This window comes from Gavia stellata, chromosome 7, assembly GCF_030936135.1.
Source record: "Gavia stellata isolate bGavSte3 chromosome 7, bGavSte3.hap2, whole genome shotgun sequence".
Taxonomy (NCBI): domain Eukaryota; kingdom Metazoa; phylum Chordata; class Aves; order Gaviiformes; family Gaviidae; genus Gavia; species Gavia stellata.
In genome coordinates this window covers 8159816-8181395 of record NC_082600.1, presented here as the reverse complement: position 1 = coordinate 8181395, position 21580 = coordinate 8159816, and the positions used below count along the sequence as shown (strand labels likewise).

The window sequence follows — 21580 nt, the reverse complement described above, 5'->3', positions numbered from 1 at the left end:
TCTTGGGCAACTCTAGTTGCCTGATTTGACCTATTCCTGTTCCAAAATGGTGGGGATTGATTTGCCAGTCCAAGCGGACAGGGGTGTTGAAGAGGCTGGGTGCAGAGGGCTGCGACTCACACTGGAGGGTGGATTTCATCCGAGCCCTTGCTGCCTCACTGCCTGCCCACCACGATGCCGAAGGCGCTGGCTCCGTGGTGGGCAGCCACCGCTCGGCTGCCGGCCTCCCCATCGGCAAGGCGATGCCATTGGGATCAGCAGCGTTTTGCACTAATAACCTGGATCTGCAAACCAAGGGCGAGAAGGAGCAGAGCACCACGGGAGCGGCAATGCCAACAGGCAGGGTGGGTGGGCAGGAGCCAGAAACACACCGGGTGCTGTGATTAAATCCCCCTGGGACAACGGTTAGTCAGCTTTGACACGTGCCCTGGGAAGCCGGTGAGGATGCTGAGCCTGTCCAGCTAACAGGGACAGGATGGAAACCCTGGCAGCTTGCAAACAGAGCTTGGCAATGCCCAGTGGGTCAGATGAGCCACAGTGTGCCGGGAAGGGGAAAACGGAGGGGCGAAGTAGTAAAAAGCTCTGATAAGAAAGGCCCTGTAATCAGAACAAATACTGAGTGATTCAGCAGCACCTGATCAAGGAAGGAGTAAAGTATACTTCTTGCAATGTTTGACTTGCACGCTGTGATGGCGCAACAGCCTGCAACGAAGTGAAGCAGCAAATGCATTGAGCAGGTGGCTCCCCCCATGGCTGTGGCATCTGCTCGGCTTCTGCAGCAGGGACCCCAAAAAATTGGCCTCTGGGCTTCCTTCAACTGAAAATGATGCCTCCTCCTGCAGCGAGCACAGGTCTCTGTCCCGCAGGGATGGCAGCAGCGCTCAGCACTGGCTGCCGGGCAGGAGGCCAGGACAAACAGCTGGGTAGTTTGCTGTGTGTCCCAGTAGACAAATACTGCCGGCAAACCATGTTACCTCACCGGGGGATGTTGCAAGAAATGCAATCCCCTCCTAGCCAAGCCTTGTAACAGGGGCAAATGGCCAAGTGGCACCTAAAAGTCCCGACAGCCTGTGTTATTTGCTCACACGGGGCAGGTCTGCCTTTAGCCCTCATTTCACAGTGCCGGGGCGCAGTCCCTACGATGTTCATACCACCTCAGCTCTGGGCTCGGCAGCTGGGTCAGTGCCCGGCATGGCTATTGCCTTTTACTTCCCCCCAAATCCCCGCAGCAGGTAGTTAGGAGTCACAGAATCACAGAATCACTAAGGTTGGAAAAGACCTGTAAGATCATCAAGTCCAACCATCAACCCAACCCCACCATGCCCGCTAAAGCATGTCCCGCAGTGCCACGTCCACACGTTCCTTGAACACCTCCAGTGAGGGTGACTCCACCACCTCCCTGGGCAGCCTGTTCCAGTGTTTCACCACTCTCTCAGTCAAGAAATTTTTCCTAATATCCAAACTAAACCTCCCCTGGTGCAACTTGAGGCCATTTCCTCGTGTCCTGTTGCTAGTCACAAGGAGAGGGCTTTGCTCACTCTCTTCCCTAGGGCGGCACCGGGAGGTGTCATGTAATGCTCCACATAGGGCTTTGCTGGGCTCAGGCTTTGAAAACCCAATCGTGCTTCAAGTCACGAGTGGGCTTTCTATCGCCAGGAATACAGGCTTGGAGCACAGGCTAAGCACCCCCCTTCAGAAATTCAGTCCTCTTAAATGAGACCTAGAGCTGCAATGGAAGAAAGCAAGCAGGAAAAAACCCCAACCCAACCCCAGCACCTCCCAAAACCATGACCCAAAGTTTACTTCTGAAAATCCAGGCTCTCACCCCATATGTAAAACAGATGCGTGCTTCCTGCTGGGTCCACCCTCACACTCACAGCACAGCCGTCGTTTCACAATACCCAGCTGGCAAAGAAATCTTCACCTTTCCTAGCAGAGACAGATGCGAGCTGGGGGTCTCCAACGTGCAGGACCCCCACACCTTCCTCCCCTTTGCTCTAGGCTATCGCAGATGGGTCGCAGCTTGGAGGAAGGCTGGTGGGACATCTCTGGTGCCTATGGTAAAACAGCAAAGTTCAGGGGGGAAAAGAGCCAAAACGGCAACAAAAAAGGGTGTTGGATCATACGGATGCCCATGCCATGACAGGGTGAAGGTCGAGGAGGTTGCTTGATTGCAGGGGTCTCTCCATGCTCCCTGCACCCTTCCCGCCCATGGTGCCAGCACGGGCGGTTGGGAGAGCCCAGCGGAGAGGTGCTGTGCTGGGCCTGAGCTGCGTGTGCAGCGGAAAGCTGCTCTGCTGGAGCAACCCTGGGAAGAGTGGGAATAACTCCCTGTGCTGAACACCTATCTCCTTTCATGGGAAAAGGGCAGCATCTCTGGCCCCACTATGGTGCTGAGCAAGGCGCAGCACCCACCCTCCCCACCGGTGGCAGAGGGGGGTCCCGGCCACACCATTGTGAAAGCTGGCATTTCAAAACCATGGCAACACTCTGCTCACACAACACAGCCCCACAGCGGACACATCCCTACCCAGACGGTGATTATTTACACCAGCTTCAAGTGCTGACTGAGCATGAGAGTAGCTTGGCAAGCTGGGTAAATGAGCAAACAACAACCTCCTCCAAAACAAAACACAGGCACACATTGTGATAAAATCAACTTTTCAGAGATCAAATTCATACTTTCTCCTTGGAACAACGCTGCTCCTCCCAAACAGGGAGCTGAAATGCCACCAGAGGATCACAGATGGGCAAAAACACAGAAGGAGAGGGAGGAGGATAAACAAGACAGTAAGATCATGTAGGTACCGAGCAAAGCATGTCTACGGGCTGGCATGACTTAACGTGGATTTGCAAAGACCCATCCAGTGATTGACCAACCTGTGAGTGCCGAGATGCAGCTGACCCTGACCTGCTAACCAGATTAAAGGGAGATAGAAAGTTCCTACAAGACCTGTGGTCACTGGCTAAGAAGTAGGGGGGAAAAAAAAAAATCAAGCAGAGGAGTTTACCCCCCCTGAAGAGCACAGCTCATGGGACAAAAATGCATGGCCTTGCTGTTGCCCGACCATTTGAGTTTCCTGTCAGCATAAGTCAAATATCATTGGGGTTACGGCAGCCACCACCGACAGCAGTTCCTGCAACTGGCGATGCACAGTGCTGCTTTGCAGCTAGGGTTCGTCACTGCTGCTCCAGACCTGCGCTTCCCACCCCCCGTACCTCCCCAGCCGCCTTCAGTGGCTTTGCCAGCAAAGAGGGAGAGCAGTAAGCGGGACACAGTGCGAGTTTGAGGATGTGTTACCAATGCACTGGTCAGCGCGTGGGGAAAACACAAAATGTTTGTCTCGGGCTTCTTGCTGTGGTCGCTTGCTGCTAAATTGACTATGTTGAGATTCTGTGCTCCATCTATAGAGTCCATGGGAAAGCAGGTAGCAAAACACTAGGGACCTGCCAAGTAAAGGGAGCACCAAGAAAGCCAATAGCTCCGACAGCCCCCCCAGGACCCAGTGAAGAGCTGCTCCCGTGCTGCGCGTCGCCCCAAGACCACATGGTGCCTGCTCCGGCCAGTGTGGCTGCTTTCCCTGCCTGCGCCCTGGCCCCAACCGGCCGTCCAGGCTCCTCAGCGGTGCAAGAGCCACAGCCCATTGCATCATCCTCGCTCCACCTCCCCAGGGCAGGTCTCTATCAGCCCCAAACCTGGCAGCTTCCCCTGGGAGAACTTCACCAGCCGGCCCCAGCAGGCTGAGAGGAGCTGGGGCAACGCTTGCCCCATGTCCTGGAAAATACCTGACGTTTCGAATTGTTTCCTGGTCCAGGTCATGCCAAAGCCAAGACCTTTGCCAGTTCCTGGCGAGCAGCACCGGTTCCTGGTGTTCTCCTGAGGCAGAGAGGGAGCACGCTCCTCCAAGACCTCCGTGCCAGCTCCTGCCTGCTTGCAAAGACTTGCCCCAGAGGGATGGGGTTGATGGGTTTTCAAGTGCCTGGAAAGGGTTGTTATGGGCACACATTCAGCTTTACCTATTGTAAGCGAGACAATTTTACCCAGATTCCTGGGAGACCAGAAACGAGGGCAGAAGTGGAGCAATTAGCCTCTGAGGAAAGGATGGAGAGGTGAAGGTTTAAGGGCAGGGCAGTTGTTTCTCAGCAAAGTGGGGCTCGGGTGCTGCCAGGAACGCCTCAGTAATACTATGAAAGAGAAGCTGGTCCTAAAAAGTAGCTCCCCTTGGGCTGGAGAGTACCTGGAGATGCTGCACCTCCTTCTCCACAGCCACCCACTGCCTTTCTCCCAGGCTGGGAGGCATTGCAAAGCGCTCTGTTCTCCTGGCCACCTGCAGCGGGGTGGCCTGTGGCTCTGCCCCCAGCCCGACACGGCAGAGCCTTAAAACCAGATGCAAACCCTGTTCATATAAAAATAAAGTTGTCAAGAGCTTTTGGCCTGAGGGACTCCATGAACTCCCGTGGATGAACAGGCTGGTACCAGAGCCAGCTGAGGACCTCGGGGCGCCCAGCTGCGTCTCACGGGGTGCAGAGGGAGGCAGCTAAGCCATCACCAGGCATCGCTATATTGCACCCACAGTTTTTTAGGCCTTCCTTTGTGGGCTTTTCTATTTTTGACCTTCTGCCTAATCGCATAAGCCGCTTTCCAGAGTAACTACAGCATTTGCAGCTTTCATTGACTTCCTCCGAAAATGAGAGCGAGGATTGCCGGGAGGGAGGTGCCAGAGCCACGCTCGCTTTGACGCGGTTTATTCACCTGAATGGTCCACGGGCTTCAAATAACGCCGGGCAGGCAGGCAGCCGGGTGAGCGAAGGGCTAGCAGTGCCCGGCTGGCATCTGCCACCACTTACTTTGCTGGCGACTAAGCAACAAAATATCTGATAAACAGAGCTGTTTGTTTACAACTCTCTCCACACGGCAGAGGAAGCCAAATCACTCTCCACTCCACAACAAACAGTGGGTGTTGGGTTTTAAAGAGCATCTCACCGTGACCTTGATGGCCCATTTTATGCGTGGTGGCATGAAAGGGAGCCCACAGGTGAAAAGGCTTAATTAGTAATACTTCAAGCTGATTACTATGGCCCATATATAGGGTGACCTGCATCTACTATCACTTAGCATAGTAATGACTAAGTACAGCATGTGGTTTAAATATCTGCCTAATGCTAAAGCTAAATGCGTCTATAGCCCTAACCCTCTAATTGACTGATTCTAAATATGATAGATTAGCTTTCCATCTCATTATATGTATCTAATCAGGTGATGAAGGCGTGTATACCCTTGGACACATGGTTTTTAATTTCTACTGCCCTACAACAGCAATTAAAAGAAAATTACTTGTCTGCTTGGGTTTGTTGCAGGCTTATCTTCTACCCCTTCTCAGAAAGCTGCCAGATTCATTTTATGACGATAATAAAAAATAAGCTGCAGAATCCTGCTCCTATGTGGACACCAAGATTTAGAAACGTAGGTGTTGCCTGTGTGACCTTTGCCTGATGACCCGAAATCGGAGCAGGGCTTTTGCTGCCTGTGGTCATTGCCCCATAAACAACCGGCTCACGGGCAGCAGTGCCCAGCGGGAAAGCCTGGGAGCAAGAAGCAGGGGAGGGTTTTGGCCCGAACAGCAGCTTAGGCTTCAATTGCTGATTCCCAATGGGGATGCTCATTTAGATACTGTCTAAAAGAAGTTTCCTGATTCCAGCTACCAGCTGTATGCGGTACCTTTTCCTGCGGTCACCATGGCCAGCTGCAAGGTCCTACACATCAGGCAGGCTCCACTCCCCTAGGAGCTGCTCACCATGGCCCCAGCCTGAGGACACAGGTGGGTAGAGGACTAAGGCAAAGTCCCTGCGTGATCTCATGTGCATCTTCCAGCCCAGCTGAGCACTAATAAGCTTGCTGCATTTAGGCTTTCACTCCAGGTCTGGGTAGCTCCGGGCATCTCCTTGTTCATGCCTTGTCTCTGCCTAGGAACCAGTCTCCGAAGCAGGATGTCATGGGCCAGCTGCCTGGTGTTGAACTCCAGTTGCTGCTGGGGCTCCTAACCCATTTGCTAGTGCTCAGGAGTCCCCAGGATACACTTGTGCTCCACCAAAACAGAGAGACACCTACATGAGGTTGCCCTCAAAATTTGGCCACCACCAACAGGCTCCCTGGAGATGTCCCTCTGACCCAGGAGGCATGTCCCTTCCTGCTGGGAGGCGAGAACATCCGTCCGTCCCTCCCAGCCCCTCTGCCTGAGCCTGGCTAAATGGGAGAGAAGAGGAGGTCACCAGCTTTTTGCCCAAGATGCTTTCAGAGGAACCGAGGATCACCCATTTAACAAACCTCCATTGTTAGCATGGCCATGGGTGCTTTTCTTCCTCTATGTTGAACCCAATGTAGAGGCTACAGAGCCAAACCAAAGCACCTTTACAGTCATGCTGGCTGGTCCAGACCAAGGCAGATAAATCTATATGCAGACACAGAGTAATTCACCACGGGGAGATGAGCCATGTTATAATTTTGTCATTTTCCACTCAAGTAGTCCAGGCACTGATTGCAGTTTGGGGATTTTCCATCTGAGACAAATTACCGGGCTCCATCAAAATAGCTGAGAGACAGCCCCATTTTGGGTTACAACATCTTCACCAGATCAGCACCAGCAGAGCTCCCCTCCGCGTGCGCGAGGGAAATGCCTGCCGTGGGCAGGAGACTCGGGGCCATGGTAAATTGTTGCAGTGCAAAGAAAATTAAAGGAGACAGGGTAACAGATTAGAGAAGGCATCTCGAGCTGGCAGGGGAAATTCTTGCTCATTAGAAGCAAAAACAAAAGAGAGCCTTCAATTGGCAGGGTGCAATTTAGACCCAGGCTCTATGTGGTAATTTTCATGGGTCTGCAGGGAGCCCTGGTGAAACTCAGTGATGAAGGTTCCCGCAAGTGGAAGGATTTTGCTGAAGTCCAGGCCCAGCTGAGCAAGTTTAAAGGTCACACTTGCCCTTTTTTTCTCCAGTTTAAATTGAGTTTTAAGCTACTGAGATTAGCATTTGAAAGCGAACATTATTCTGTGACATACTGCTCACTTGACCAGCTTCCTTAGGCAGTCGAAGGCAGGTTTTCTCCAGTGTCCAGGGAAGTGGCAGAAGCAGTGAGCTGAACAAAACCACCTCCCTGCCTTCCCCTTGGAGAAAGGGTTGGCGACAAATGAGAATAAAGGGCCTGAGAAATGGCAAACAGAAAGGTTGCCCCAAGGAGAGCAACATGTTCAGATATGTCGATCAGATAACAACACTTAAGCTCAAGCCCCAGAGTGTGTTCACAGAGCTTAAAAATAATGGTGACTCAGCTCTAGATGAAATACTTACTCACCCGTAATACTGCTTTCCTGCCTCAAGTCAGTAGGTTTGAGCTACCGCTGGTCCTGCCTTCACTCCAAGGTTGGGAGACACCAAGATCCCAGAAGCTAGAGAAGTCATCAGCCAGAGTCTTGTTAGCATTTGCAAACCCAACGACCCAGTTCTTAGGGTGAACACGACACTATGTTTCACTTCAGAAAAAATTTGTGGTTAGCACCAAACTCTAATACTGGTTTTTAACACCCACTTTCTTCTAGACTCTGCATTTGGGAAAAGAAAGAAAGACTGACTTTTGTGCAGAAGGTATCTCTGGGCAGTAAACAGGCCTGTAATGACTAGGAGGCCTGGAACTGCTTCCCATCTGAGTCTAGAAGCAGATAAGACAAAGATACATAAAATTGCCTCTCATTCCCAGTCCAACCACAGCACACCTGGGCTAGTCTCCAAAAATGGCTTTATTGACAACTCTTGCAATGTTCTTCTATCTTGGCATGCGTGGTGGCTATGGTGGTGGTGTTGCTGTTGTTGCAGTGGTTTGAAGATTTTGAGATCTTGTTCCTGGAATCAAGTGAGATGAAGGTCAAACACGTTTAATTTAAGAAGAAACAGTTGTGAAAACTGAGGCTCTGACCCCAGTCCATGTTAAACATTTGGAAACGAGAAACCAGGTGATGAATAAACCCCTCATTTGAAGGAGGGGGGAAGGAAACACTGGAGGAACTGAGTCACTAGTTTTGAGCAATCCTAAACTCACTGCTGAAATCTCCCATCTCCACTTTTATAAGACCTGTTGCCAACAACAGCCGTGGGAGCTCCGAGCTGTAGCAGGAGAGCTGACACCACAGGCAAGTTAAAACTGTTTCAGGGCTAAAACTTTCACACTGACATGTTACCTGTGGGAGCCCACGCAGTGAAGCCTCTGCCTCTGTCTGACCCAAGCTCGTTTCAAGCTTCCTTCTTGGGATTTAAGGGTTTGGGGATGTTCCTTGGCAATTCTGCCCAGCAGCCTTTTGCCACAACGGCTTCTAACTCCCACCATCCCCAAGACCTGTGGTCCCCAAGTCTCCTCAATCAAACCGCCCTCATCGAGGCAAAGGCATCTGCCTTCCCCAGTGTGGATGGGGGCAGAGATGAAAGGGTGACTTTCTCGCATGTCTTCACTAGTTGCCTTCAAGTGGCCTGAGGCACTTCTAAAATATACTCCACCCTCTCGGTCACAGCCCAGAGTTGTGACCCCGTTTCTTAGAGGACACCCTCCTGCCCCCTCTCTCTCCTAGCTTCTAATACAAGGTGTGAGAGGGGAGATAGCCTGGCCTTCTCCCACAACTTCCAGTCACGTAAGGACATCACTGGGACACTGGCTGTACCAGAGTCCCCACCACCTTGTTCAGGACCAGAAGACCAGAAGCCCAGGTAGCCAAGCACCAACACAACTTACCGTTCCTCCACACTTTTTAACCTCTTGTTCTTCCTACAGGCTTGGCTCCATCAGCAAGACACTTCCAGATGGCGACGGCCCGAGGGGCGATGCAGAGTGCTGTGCCCAAGAGAAGGCAGGACAGGCAGTGGGACGGGTGGGAAACGGCAGCATGGGCTGCAGGAGGCAAAAGGTGACAGGCTCGTGCAAGGACTGATGCACAAGTTCAGAAATGCTGCTGAACAAGCCCTACACACAGCAACTATACAGCATGTAAACTCCTTCCCCAGCCTTCCTCTTCTCTTTCTTCGCTCCTATGCCTCCTGCATGCTGCATGCCCTGCTATGTGGGTTTTGAGACAGGGAGGCAAGGGACCACACTGTGGTGACTATACATAAAGAATAGGAAGACGTGGAAAAATATGTAAAACCCATGCCCTCTGTTCTTACAGTTTTATCACCCATCTCTTGGTGTTTGGCATTTTCCTCCAAGCTCCAAGGCTGGCTTCACATCAGTTCGTGGACCTCAGCTTACATCTAAAAAAGTATAATTACACAACATTCCAGCTACTATTGATGTGGAGAAGTGGTGCAAGTCAGAATCCAAAGTATTCATAATCCAGATGGTAAAAAAAAAAAAAAAAAAAAAAAAGAAAAAGAAAAATACTTTGATATTTATTATTTTGGACAGCTCTGGATTTCTGACTGAGCCATGATTTTCAGACAACCTGACTCATCATTTTTGAATGCTTCGGTTTGGCAGCTCTGTATGTATTTAGTAATACAAACCCTGACTTGCAGCTTCCAATGAGAATCCTAATGGCATGATAAGACAGATTTTCATCTCATTCACGTCATTTCCAAATATCAGGAAATTTACTTAGCAGCAAGAGTTGTAAAAGCTGTGAAATGGTCTCCCTGGAGAGGAGCAGAAACCTCCTGACTACACACTTAACAGCTGCGCAAACCAACAGAGAGCAGGCAGCAGCGAACCGCTCTTTACTTTCTGGCCAGCGGACAGAGCAGATGATCCCAGACACATTTTCCTCTTCGTTCCTCCTGGCTCTGGGCATTGCTAATCAAGCTGTCATACCACAGCCACTGAAGCCTCTCTCGTATCCAACTGGAGAAACAGCAACTTCGGCAGGAGGAACACACAGCTTCAAGGGAAAATACTGTTGCAAACCATTTAGGACTTCACAAGGAGTAAGGAACCTGTGCCAGTCTTTGAGAATGCATTCAAAGCATCTTCATCCAGCAGTCAGAATTGCATTTTTTACATTAAAATCCCTTAGGCACTTAGAGTCTGTGAGATTTTTTTTCCATTGCCTATCAAGCACTGGTATTAAAAATGATGTCTTTGGCAGCACAGCCAGCCTGAGTAGATGCAAGATGATTTTCATCTATCCATTCTAGACCATCTGCTTCTTACCCTCAAATTTCAAAGGCCTTGAATGCAACGTAGGCCACTGAATTTTATAGCTAAATTTCATGAACCTCTTTGAAAATGAAAGGGTTGCACAGAACACAAATTTAGAGACATCAAAGGGACCTTCCCTTTTCATGCAAGCACTAAAAGCAGTGCAAAGGGAACTAATTATAATTTGCTCTATTGCCAGTTTTCACACTGGAGCAAATACAAGCATTCTATGCTTTAAACCTTACAAACCTGTGGCTGCCAGCTTAATACACTCCTAAAGCCAGGACCAAATTAATAGACTAAAACCGTCTTGCATCCACTCAGGCAAACAATGAAGCCAAAAGAGCTGGCAGACTAGCTCATGGAAAAACTCTTTTTTTTCTATCCCTGTTTTGCTTTTTTTTTTTTTTTAAATAAAATCAGTATTTCTTTACATATTCAATGGCAGCATAAACACTAATTCAGCTTTTTCAAAAGTAAAGCTATTTCATAGATACTTCTTAATGCTCTGATCTTCATCCATGCTGCCGACAGAGAAGGGAATGCGATCAAAATGGCAGCTCCTTGTGAAAAGTATGGCAGAGTTCAGGGATCTCGGCCAAACGTGGCTGACTCAGGATCTGCTGACTCGAGTGGCTGAAATCATTACGTAGACATACGAGTTCCAGGCAGGCAATGGAGGGGAAGAGCTGCCCTAAATTATGAAGCAAGATCCAGGTGAAATTGCGAAAATTAAGGAAATTACTTTATAGCAGAACATTAGGCTTCTAGTCCAAACACGGGTCTACACACACGCTTTGCAGTAAGGGCGATGGTAAGGTGGCGTGACCCTGACGCCACTTGAAATCAATGAAAAGTGAAGCTGGGGAAGAATCTCCCTTTGATACATGATCCCCATCAAGCCAACAAGCCCTGGGCCAAAGCAGGTACTGGCTGGCCAGGGCAGGAGCTTTTCCTGCTCCCCAGGGTGACCTTAGACACCATTTTACTTCTTCCGGAGATCTACAAGCTTTCCGACTTACAGTTCACAAAAATCCTAACAGAGCTCCTGTACAGGTGTCTTAGTTTCCATTCCTCAAGCGTTCAGGACACAGATTGGTGGGTACTGCTACACCAATAAAGGTCTCCAAAGGCAAATATTCTTCATACTTCATTCTTCATACTGTCAGTGGTGTAAGCAAAGCCCCTCGGATGCTGGGACCATGGAGGCGGGATCACATTTTGATGCCGAAGGCAATACTATGGCACTAGCTTCTCCAGCAGGAATCATTCCAGAAGGTCTCCAGAGCCCCAAGGAATAACACAACCAATGAAACCCTGGGATGATACCAATATGCTGGCAAAAAAAGTGTATCACTTACTGTTCTCCTGCACTGATCTCTGGGGAAGGAGAGGTCATTCATAATCCTCGACAGTGGGAGAGTCAAAAAGCTGTCAACACAAAATTCATAGGTGGTTTTGGTGCTCCCACTCTCGGTGGCCAGCTTAGCTGCACTTACCCCTTGCCAGGAGAGCACTGCTGCAGTCACAACGCTGGGAAACTGAGTGAGGAGTTGCCTAGGGTCATGTCGGCACCAGACAGATAAACGCTATGTTTAATTCACACGTGAATAAGACGCCACAGTGGCCCCCTCATGCAAATGCATTCATCTCCGTACCATTTCTTCTGATATGGGAAAGCTATTCAAGCTAGCCTGCACAACTGGTTCTTGGATCATTTTTCTGGATATCCGCTCTTCCTTTGCCCACTTATACTATACAACCTGCCTTTCCTCCTCTCTTGCCTCACTTTGAAGGAGCTGGGTATCCATAGACCAGCAAAGGGACGAGAGGCTGGCTGGCTGGCTGGAATGTGGCCAGAAGATGCCAGTGGAAGGGAGGGAAGACCAGAGGATGAAGCTGTGCTTACATGAAAGAGGAGATGAAGGAAAGAAAGAGGGAGACCTGGTATAACACACAAGCACAAAGGCAAGAAGAGTCCAAGGGTAACTGAACCTGTGCCCCACCTGTCAAGCAGTTCAGCGGATGGTTTAGGGGTAGAAGGGACTCAGTCAAGTAGAGAGGGCTTGGGTGGGAAGGGGTAACACTTATATGTAGATCTCAGCTTTGATTTCTTATTTCTAACTTGGTCTCACAGCAGGTGAGCACGTACATACTGGCGGGTCTGTGCTGTAATTGGGGTTGTACCTGTGTAATTTCCTTGACAAAGGCTTCTGCTCCCCTGCGTCACCTCCACAGCTGCAGTGGTGCAAGGTCTGTGCAGAAGTGTCCCTCTCTGCTGGACCTCACTCTTCTCTCAAGTTAAAGCATGTGACTAGCCCTACATAAACATGATCAGTTTTGCAAGAGGTTAGAAATCCTTCTCCTTCTCCAGTAATTTATATCTGACCAAGGAAGAGGCTATAATCCTGACATACATCTTCAAGCACAGCAAGGAGCACAAAGGTGTGCCAAGGAGCTACAGAAAAATCATCCAATTTCCAGAAGAACAGGGAAAGCACAGAACTATCTCCTAGAGAGTTTGGTTTCTACAAACCACACCGAAAAATTGTCTCAGTCTGCCTGTGGCAGGGGCTCAAGGCTGCAACTGATAAGAAATGTCCTGTGAGTAATAAGCCCTTAAATCCAAACCAAACCAAGTCACCCTGTTTCTTAGATAAGGTTTATCATTTGCATGGGAGAAAGTTGTCCTCTTGTGTTACCTGTTGGTCGACAACTCTGCTTTCAAGCAGTTTGCCAGCATTATTGCGATGGGAGCCACAGAGCTACAAATAATTTAAGCACTACACTTTGGATCAAAATTTTAATGAGGCACTAAACCCACAAAAGGGGCTTTGTATAGCATAATTAAATAGAATGGGCCTAAATAAACAGTAAGGTTTTACAAGTTACATTATAGTTGAAAACAGCTGGGAGGCAAAGAAAGGAGCATTGAAGATGCATGATGTAAAAAGGCATTTCACAGAATGCAAACACTAAAACTTTTCATATCGCACAAACAGTAAAACACTACGAGCACATGACTTCCCTTTGATTTGGAAGAATCTGTGTGGGGCACAGGGCATTTGGTTTTTTCCTTCTGCCAGTCAGCACAATGGAATATTTCACATGGAAACCCAAACAGTGGCAAAGAGAGCCATTTGTCCTTCGGAAAGAAATAAATACTGCAGAAACAGGTAAAGTCAGTAGGAACATCTGGTTCAGTCAGGCCATGGGATGCTGGACCACGGCTCCAAAATGCTGGACAGTGCTGGGACTCCTCAAAGTAGTCTTGCAAACAATCAGAATTGTAACAAGTCTGTTTGGCTCAGAGCTGCAAGACACTTGTTTCAAGCTCACGCTGACTCCTCGAATCCACTGCAAGTGGTGACATTCAGGCTGAGCCAACGAGCTCAGCATTCAATTCTCTGTCAGCATCAGCTATTAACAATATCATGTTTGTTCCACCCCTGTCAATACTTGATCCAAGAGCTGCATAAACACAGGAAGGTTTCAATTTCACATTAAGGTAACACTGACAGTGGTGCTGCTCTATCGCATAAAGTCAGTGCACTGCTACTCCTTGAGAATGAAATTGCTGGTAAACTTGGCTTCCATTTCATTTCCTCCCAGTCCTCTCAGCAGCCCATCCCCAGAGCCGTAGCTATTGCTGCAGTTCTGGGCTTGTGAATGAAAAGTTTCTAAATTCATCTTGGTTTATCATCGGAAGAATTCCTTCTTCAATGGGAGTCAGAATGGGCTCTTCTTTTATAAAATCTGGATCAAAGTTACTCACATCATCTTTGGATTTCTGTCAAACAGAAAAGGCAAAGGAAAGAGATGTCAAAAATACGTAACATCTGCTTACACTTGTTCTGCATCTTTATTCCGGTCCTGAGTGCAATGAACCATAACCTCCATAACCCAGGCTGAGCTTGTTGAAAGCTTTTTCTCGGGTTGGACTGGGAGCAGCTAAGTGCCCCCACAGACCCTCTTACAGTGTAAACCGTTTTAGGGCTTCTGCAGGCTTCTGACAGGGAAACCCCTCTCTGATTTAACTGACACTACCTCTGATGGGTTGCCTGCCCAGACATGGCAGAGCAGGGCACATAAATCAGTTCCTTTCCTCAAGTGTCAGCACAGACCCAGCCATTCAAAGTAGTTATCAGCCGTGTTTCCAATTAGCTGACTCCACACAGTCTGTCCTTATCTGCAGTGTCTCAGCTGGGTTTTGTGGGGGCATACACTCCTCTTGTGTGCGAGCCGTTAAACTTGTACAATGAGGAATTACTGGGTCGTGAGAAGACAAACAGCTTGCCTCCTGGTGCTGGATTCCTTGCTGTGAAGAGACAGGTGGACTAGGCAGGATGAGGATTACTTAAACTGTTTTATATCTGGGGCAAGGCAAAGGGCAGTTAGGTGCCTGATCTGCTGCAGTTACTTTTACAAACCTGCATCTTTTGGCTGAGCTGCTTTTGAAAATCCAACATGGAGTGGAAAAGTGACCTGTACAACATCAGGTGGTGAACCAGCAGCCACGCCAAGACCAGAGACCTCAGCTCCTGGCTCAGGGCATTTTATGTCAAGGTTGCCCTTCCTCCACCTCCTTTCTTGTCTCACAGGAATAAACCTGCTTAAAGAACCCAGAAGAGAGGAAAAAAACCGTGATCCTTCCCCCCCCTACCCTTCCCACGTACAATTCGGGGCCTGAACGGTGGCTCCATCTGACGCTGGTTCAGCAGGTCCCAGTCCAGATCTTTGAAGTAGGGGTGCCGCAGAATCGCGCTCTCGCCGCCCAGCCCCGGGCTGCCCAGCCGCATGTTGGGGTTCTTCGTCATGAACTGCAAAACAAAAAGGGCTGTTTGTTTCCTCCCTTCCGACAGGGCCACGGGAGAGGAACCTATTAGCAGTCGCACAAAAGCTTGTCCTCAGCTTTCCTGTTGAACCCAGTTGCTGGCCAGACTTCTCAATTTCATTGTACTGGAACTGCATGCAAGGAGCTTGACTCACTCCCTGGAGGAAGAAGTCGGGGTGTATTTCTCCTTGGTCCCTTTTCTTTTCGTCAAATCCTTGGTTACCACAATAAGAAAAGAAAGTTGAATTGCATCGTTTGCAACATTATAAATGTTGCACAGTGGTTTCTGTGGTTATTTATTGCTGTATTAATATTCCCAGGAATACAAGCTCGCTCTCAAACGCTGCTCACCAGCCAGCCAGGCTTTGGACTGGAGTCAGTCCTGAGATGTGTCTTTTTCCTAAACCTCAGCCTGCTGAAGCGCAGCCAGAAGCCTACGCTTTCCTTCCTGTCATCTCAGTAACCAGAGAAAAATGAGCAAGACTCTGGCTTTTAGACCCCCCCAAACCCCGAGCAGATGAGAGCAGACAGGTGACTGTCTCCTCTCTCGATGGTCAAACTCTTTCTTTTTGTAACATTTTTACTCTGCTACCAGTGAAAATAGATCTCAAACCTCAGCCAAAGTGCCCTGATTTGCCAGGGAGCAATAAGAAAAGCTGTACGTCATGCACACGGCGCAGGAGGGCCGTGGTGGGTGCCCTTTAGGTCCCGACAAGAATGATGAAGTGTGAGTGCTGCGGATGTTTCTTAAAGGGAAGGGAAATATTGGGGGAGGAGGGGAATCCTTTCCCCAGGCAGGAAAAGAGCTAGTTGGCTTGTTAATTTAGGATTATAGTTCTTAAAAATTCAGTAAAAAACAATCTTTCCCCTCCCCTCAAGTATTTCTAATTCATTAGACAAATCAGGTTATGTTTAAACTAGGAAAATAGCTGCTTTTATTTGCCTATTGAAACAGCAGCATAAAGCAAGCTCCACTCTGGTGAAGGTGTCCAGACGATTTCCTCGAAGATGAAAGAGCATTATGTTTAGCAAATAGCTGAACCAGCCAAACCAGACAATCGGTCACTGTTTCACGAATGACCAAGTCTGCTGCATCTCAGCAATGGGGAAATGAAAAGAAGGGGAGGTGCAGTGAGAAACCAACTTCATTCGGACTGTAGGAGCTTTTCAGAAGGTACAAATTCTCCTAGGACGAGCGGATAAAAGGTCTAGTCATTCCCTACCTAGAGAGAAGACGGGGAGGAGAAAGATGACTACCAGATTTATTTTAGAAGCCTCCCCAATACTCCATCCTGAGGGGGCTTCAGAGCCAAAGTAGATGGGGCATCTGCAGCTGAGACCTTGCAGGACCCCAGGCTCTGCTGACACTAGCAGAAAGACTCCAGCTCCAGCCTGACCTCCTGAGCCCTTGGAGGACGTGTGCCGCCATGGGATTGCCTATGGCAGAACTGTTTTCCACCATCCCACCCCAAAACATCAGTAAAATGTGCTGCTGAGTGCACCCAGATCTGTAAGAGCAGTCACCAGACAGGAGCAAAGCTGACGTGGCTCTCTGCAGCTGGGGTCTTGCCATGCTCTCTCCGGATTCTTTAGCCTTTGGTTATGCAGCACGTCCATGGTCAGGCCCAAGGGCAAGCACAACTTCTCCGTCTCCCCAACCCTTTCAACCCGTTTTACTCCCTTTCTACCAGCAGAACCCAAACACTCTTTGTTTCCCAAGAGACTCTGCCCCAAAATTTCAGTGGGACACTGATCCCCAGACAACACCTTTGTTTCCAAACCAGAAGTGGGTCAAGCCAAAAGCTCTCAGAGACCTGGTTCAGACAAGCCTTTGCAAGTCTTAAACTAAACTTCTTTGGTTTGCAAAACAGGCCAAAAGTCTCCTGGCAGCCCCATCTTTCTCTAGAAAATCCCTGCCCAGCTTCTTCGTCCCCACAGATGGGTATCTGCACCTCACTAGCTCTTATTTGCATTGCTGGAACACCTAGAAAGCTCAAACAAGATCAGAGCTCACGGGTACTGGAAGTGGCATAGACCAAACCAGTCCAAAAAGACAAGACAAAGAGGAGAGAAGGGGAGCTGGGAATAAGTGCCATGTCTCCTGACTCTTGACCTACCACCGCCTCCATTACACCAGGAAGCTTCTGCTAAATCTGGAGGGAAAAAAAATAAATCATGAAAGCATATAATCTCTGAAAAGGGCTGGTAACATGCTCTGCTTGGGTTCCCATTCATGCTCAACCATATAAGACCAAAACCTGAACTGGACCGCCCATTCCCAGACCAGTTCAGAGCCCTGGGATATAAAAGTGTGCTTACATTCCTGTTTGTTTGCTTTATTCCACATGATGCCAGAATTGCACAGAATTGTGAAGGCATCCGATGCAACAAACTGAGAGCCAATGTAAATGCATTCCTGGCTGTTTAAAACACTCTTTTTGTTAGGACAATGAGGATTAGCCAAGGGCCATTCCTTGAGGTGGCTGTTGAGCTCTGAAAGAGCAAAACGTAACATTCAAAACAAAATGACTGTTCAAATTTGATCGGCCAGCTCTGATTTGTGCATTGGACCCGCAGATTGAGAAACCTCAGTTGGGTAACTCTAGGTACCATCTACCCCGTGTTAGGTGCTCAAAGGAGGCAGGAGGAGAGCAAAGGCTTCAAATTCACCCACTGCTGGAACACGTCCCCCAGTCTGGCTGCTGAGAGTGATGCCAGGCTGCTGCAAAACCCCTCCAAATTAATCCTTGCCTCTGACAGGAGTGAGCTGACCTACAAGACACCGGATCAAACAGCACCTTCCCCAGCTGGCAGGCATGAACTCAGTGCTGCTGCCTCTCTTGCTCTGTAAAAACAGGGCTTTGAAGCACAAGGGTACCAAGGGCTAGAATGATCCACCAGCACCATAAACCACTCTGGACAGGTTTCTCTAAGCTTGTTTCCCAGATACTGCAACCCCCTAATGCAGGCTAGCAGGACCTTGAAAGTGAAAATAAGTCATGTACTCTACAAAGAGTACCAATGCAGGGTGAAGAGGCCTCCCTTTCACAGAATCACAGAATCATTAAGGTTGGAAATGACCTGTAAGATCATCAAGTCCAACCATCAACCCAACACCACCATGCCCACTAAACCACACAATGCCACGTCCACACGTTCCTTGAACACCTCCAGCAAAGGTGACTCCACCACCTCCCTGGGCAGCCTGTTCCAATGCTTCACCACTCTCTCCATAAAGAATTTTTTCCTAATATCCAGCCTAAACCTCCCCTGGAGCAACTTGAGGCCATTTCCTCTTGTCCTGTCTCTAGTCACTTGGGAGAAGAGACCAACACCCACCTCGCTACAACCCCCTTTCAGGTAATTGTAGAGAGCGATAAGGTCTCCCCTCAGCCTCCTCTTCTCCAGACTGAACAACCCCAGTTCCCTCACCGCTCCTCATACAACTTGTGCTCATAAGACTTTCATGGCAGTTAAACTCATACTGATCTGCTCCAACAAAAGGGTGGGATATCATTTCAAAGGACGGTCAGTCTCCTATCGTTAACTTACATCCCTGATAAACGTATTGTACGCTGCACTGAGACCTCTCAGTTGCATCCGTGCATGGGAACCTGCACTGAAAATGTTTTCTTTAAACATCATCATGCAGTACATGAAATATGTTCCTGTATTCTGGGCAGCCCCAGCATCCCAGCAGGTTACTCAGCCTGTGGATGTACACATGCCTCCACACCCGGGGGCTGTGACAGAAAATGAGAGATTGGCCATTGCTGCTCTTCCCTTACATAAAATGTCCTGGTGAATTTTGGAAACGGCTAGTCCGTCACAGCCTGGTGAAGGTGGGGTGTTTTCTCTGGGAAGCGGCTCCAGTCTTTATGTGACAATTGGGCTGAAAAGAAGGTGTGCAAACCGTGACTCCTAACAGAGACAGTACTGGTGCTTTACACTGGAACAGAGTTACCTGCCTTACTGTAAGAGATACATAAAATTAAAGGATGAAATTTTTGAAGGCAGTTTCCACTAAAATGAATAACTAACGCTCTCAAACACTATTTGAATTCACCAGAAATTAATGCAGTGACAAAGAAGTAGATGTTTTAGTTTGTGTTGTCCAGTACGTCAGGAAAAAACAAAAGACTCTAATGACCTCTCAAAGGCTCAAAAGCCCATGAACCCTTCTCTTTCCCTCTCTCCGCCTTAGGCAGCACTGACATTTCTCTGCTGCAATAGGGGAGTGCCTGACGGCCAGTCTCATGCTGCCTCTGCCATCTGATGGCACTTCTACCAAAGCAATGAAAGAACTTGGGATTTCTGAGGAACTTAATTACAAGGCCCAGCCTTCATCTCTGAAATAAGTAGCTGGAGCCCATACCCATGTCTCTGACCATGTAAGAGGCACTTCTGCAGCAGGAGGGGTAAAGCTGTGTACCCGGAGCAGGCAGACGCTGCCCTCCACACACATGCAGGCTGGGCAAAGGAAAGGTTTTCAGAAGTGCGGCTAATCTTTCACCTGATCCCTTCGGCTGTGTTCAGAAACAACTGGAAAATGTCTTACAAAGTGCTGGCTGTTCCTGGCATCCATGGGAAGACCAGAGTTGGACAGGTTGGATAGCCCTAAATGTCCTTCCAAGTACAACCGGCCAATGTTTTTACAGGTGATGAGAAATGCTCATCAGAAAGTTTTTTGTGGCAAAACATCATCTTCCAATGTTTATTGAGTATCTCTAATTTTGCATGATACTCCAGAATCCAGCATGAATCTCAGCCTCTGGCACACAGAGCTCAGTGAAGAAACACTGGGAAAAAAATTCAACAGTAACCACAACAAGGCAAACCAGAGATGTTCCTGAGCAAAAAGAAACATGTAATCACCCAAATCCAAGATGCCTCCCAGCAAAACCAATAGCAAGACTATCAACCTTAAACCTGAACCAGGCTGTCAAGCCCTCCCTCTGTGATCACATCCTACCATGGGGAATTATCCCATTCCCAGCGTAAAGAGACCCCTGTGAGCATCCTCAGACTGGGTCCCTTTGGGCTACACCAGTTTGTCGAGCAGCAAACCCGAGCGAGGCTCTCACTGACCTCAGCTAACCCTCTCAGCAGCATCGCAGCCAAAACCAGCAGCTGGAATGAGCCAAAAACATGACTTCACAAGATCATTTGAAAACATTTACTGAAAGAAAATGCAGCAAGCCATGACAAGAAATTAAAAACTGGAGATTAGTCCACGGTGGGTGCATGAAGTTACAAGGAAAAAATGCAGACATAGCAGTGCCAACCATGAGGAAAAATCTGCGTCAGCCCTAGGAGCTCAGCCCACGAGCAGGTGAGGGAGAGCAGGGGGCCCATGCCGGTCCTCCCCTTCACCCACTACGTGGCTCAGAAGCTGGGAAGGGCGCCAGGTCACCCAGTCTGCTGGGCAAGGCTGTACTGGACTTCTCTGGTGCTGCTCACATGCAGTGTGGCAACTTCTGTCTCAAGAGGCTGAGTTTGCAAATCAGTCTAACGGCCTGGAAGTCAGCGAAGGGATGTTTGCACAAAACAGATGTTTCCAAGCATTAACTTCCTTGAATTTACAAGTTTCCTTTCTCAATACTGGAATCCCTGATAGGTTTTTACGTAACTCGTGTATGCGCTATTTACATGAGGATAATTAATTTCATAAGTAATATCACATTGACTAGATTACGTGAAATTGCATCATGTTCTAGGAAAACACGAACAAGCACGAACCCCTTCACAGAAGTAACGCACTTCAGGAAAAGGAATACAACTTTCTGCTCAGCCATTTCCTTCACATTGTCAGCCATCTGGGCAAGGAAGAAATCGTTATTTCTTGTATTAAAGAAAGTCTTAGACACACCAGCTCCCATCAGGACTCTGTTGCCCTGGGCAGGGTGCATTTACCTTGCAAGAGAAAGCCGGTGCCGCCGAGCAGCTCATCTTTCAAATGCAAGCACACGGCAGAGACGGAGGCTATCCCCCATCTTACAGGCCGGGAACAGAGACCCAGAGAAATTAATCACTTTATCTTGCCAGGAGCCCAAGGGCAACCTGTCACGGCTGTGATGGCAGACCCTCAGTCTCACCTCCTCTCCAACACACCAGATGCCTCAGAGGAACCCTATTCAGGATTGTGCCAATGCAATAGTCAAGTCCAAAACGTTAAAGGAAAGCAAGATTTCCTTGTTCACAGTATTAACCTTTCCTGCCTGTTGGTGTTTCTCCCATGTTCCTACCAAAGTGAAAAGTAGCAGCAGCACAGGAGATTAACGCCCCGCAATCTCCCCGCTAGTAATGAGGGAGAGCAGGGAGATACCTAACATTAAGATTCTTCATTAAGATTCATGAGCTAAACTAACAGGGCAGAAATTAACTCGAAAGGAAATAAGATTTCTCAAAGATCTATTTGATCTCAGACAAAAGGGAATTGTTATACAAATAGAGCAATTACTCTAATTAAGGCTTCCCTCCATGAATCTCTCCACTGAATGCTGCAGTTGCCGAAAACAGTTTGGCCGCCTATTATGTAAGGCAAACAAACCCGCAGTCTGGGGTTTCGTTAGCCTTC

At 48.6% G+C, this 21580-nt stretch overlaps 1 protein-coding gene across 1 annotated transcript in view; it reads right to left on the bottom strand.

The window, feature by feature from the left end:
* Positions 1-13812: 13812 nt before the first annotated feature.
* The window catches only part of PRKCH (protein kinase C eta), a 119324-nt gene continuing 111556 nt past the window's right edge, over positions 13813-21580 (bottom strand). Inside the window, exons 13-14 of the mRNA XM_059819334.1 lie at positions 14846-14989; positions 13813-13959 (exon numbers count right to left, since the gene is read on the bottom strand). Coding sequence (XP_059675317.1) covers positions 13813-13959; positions 14846-14989 — 291 coding nt within the window. The remainder of the gene's footprint in view (positions 13960-14845; positions 14990-21580) is intronic.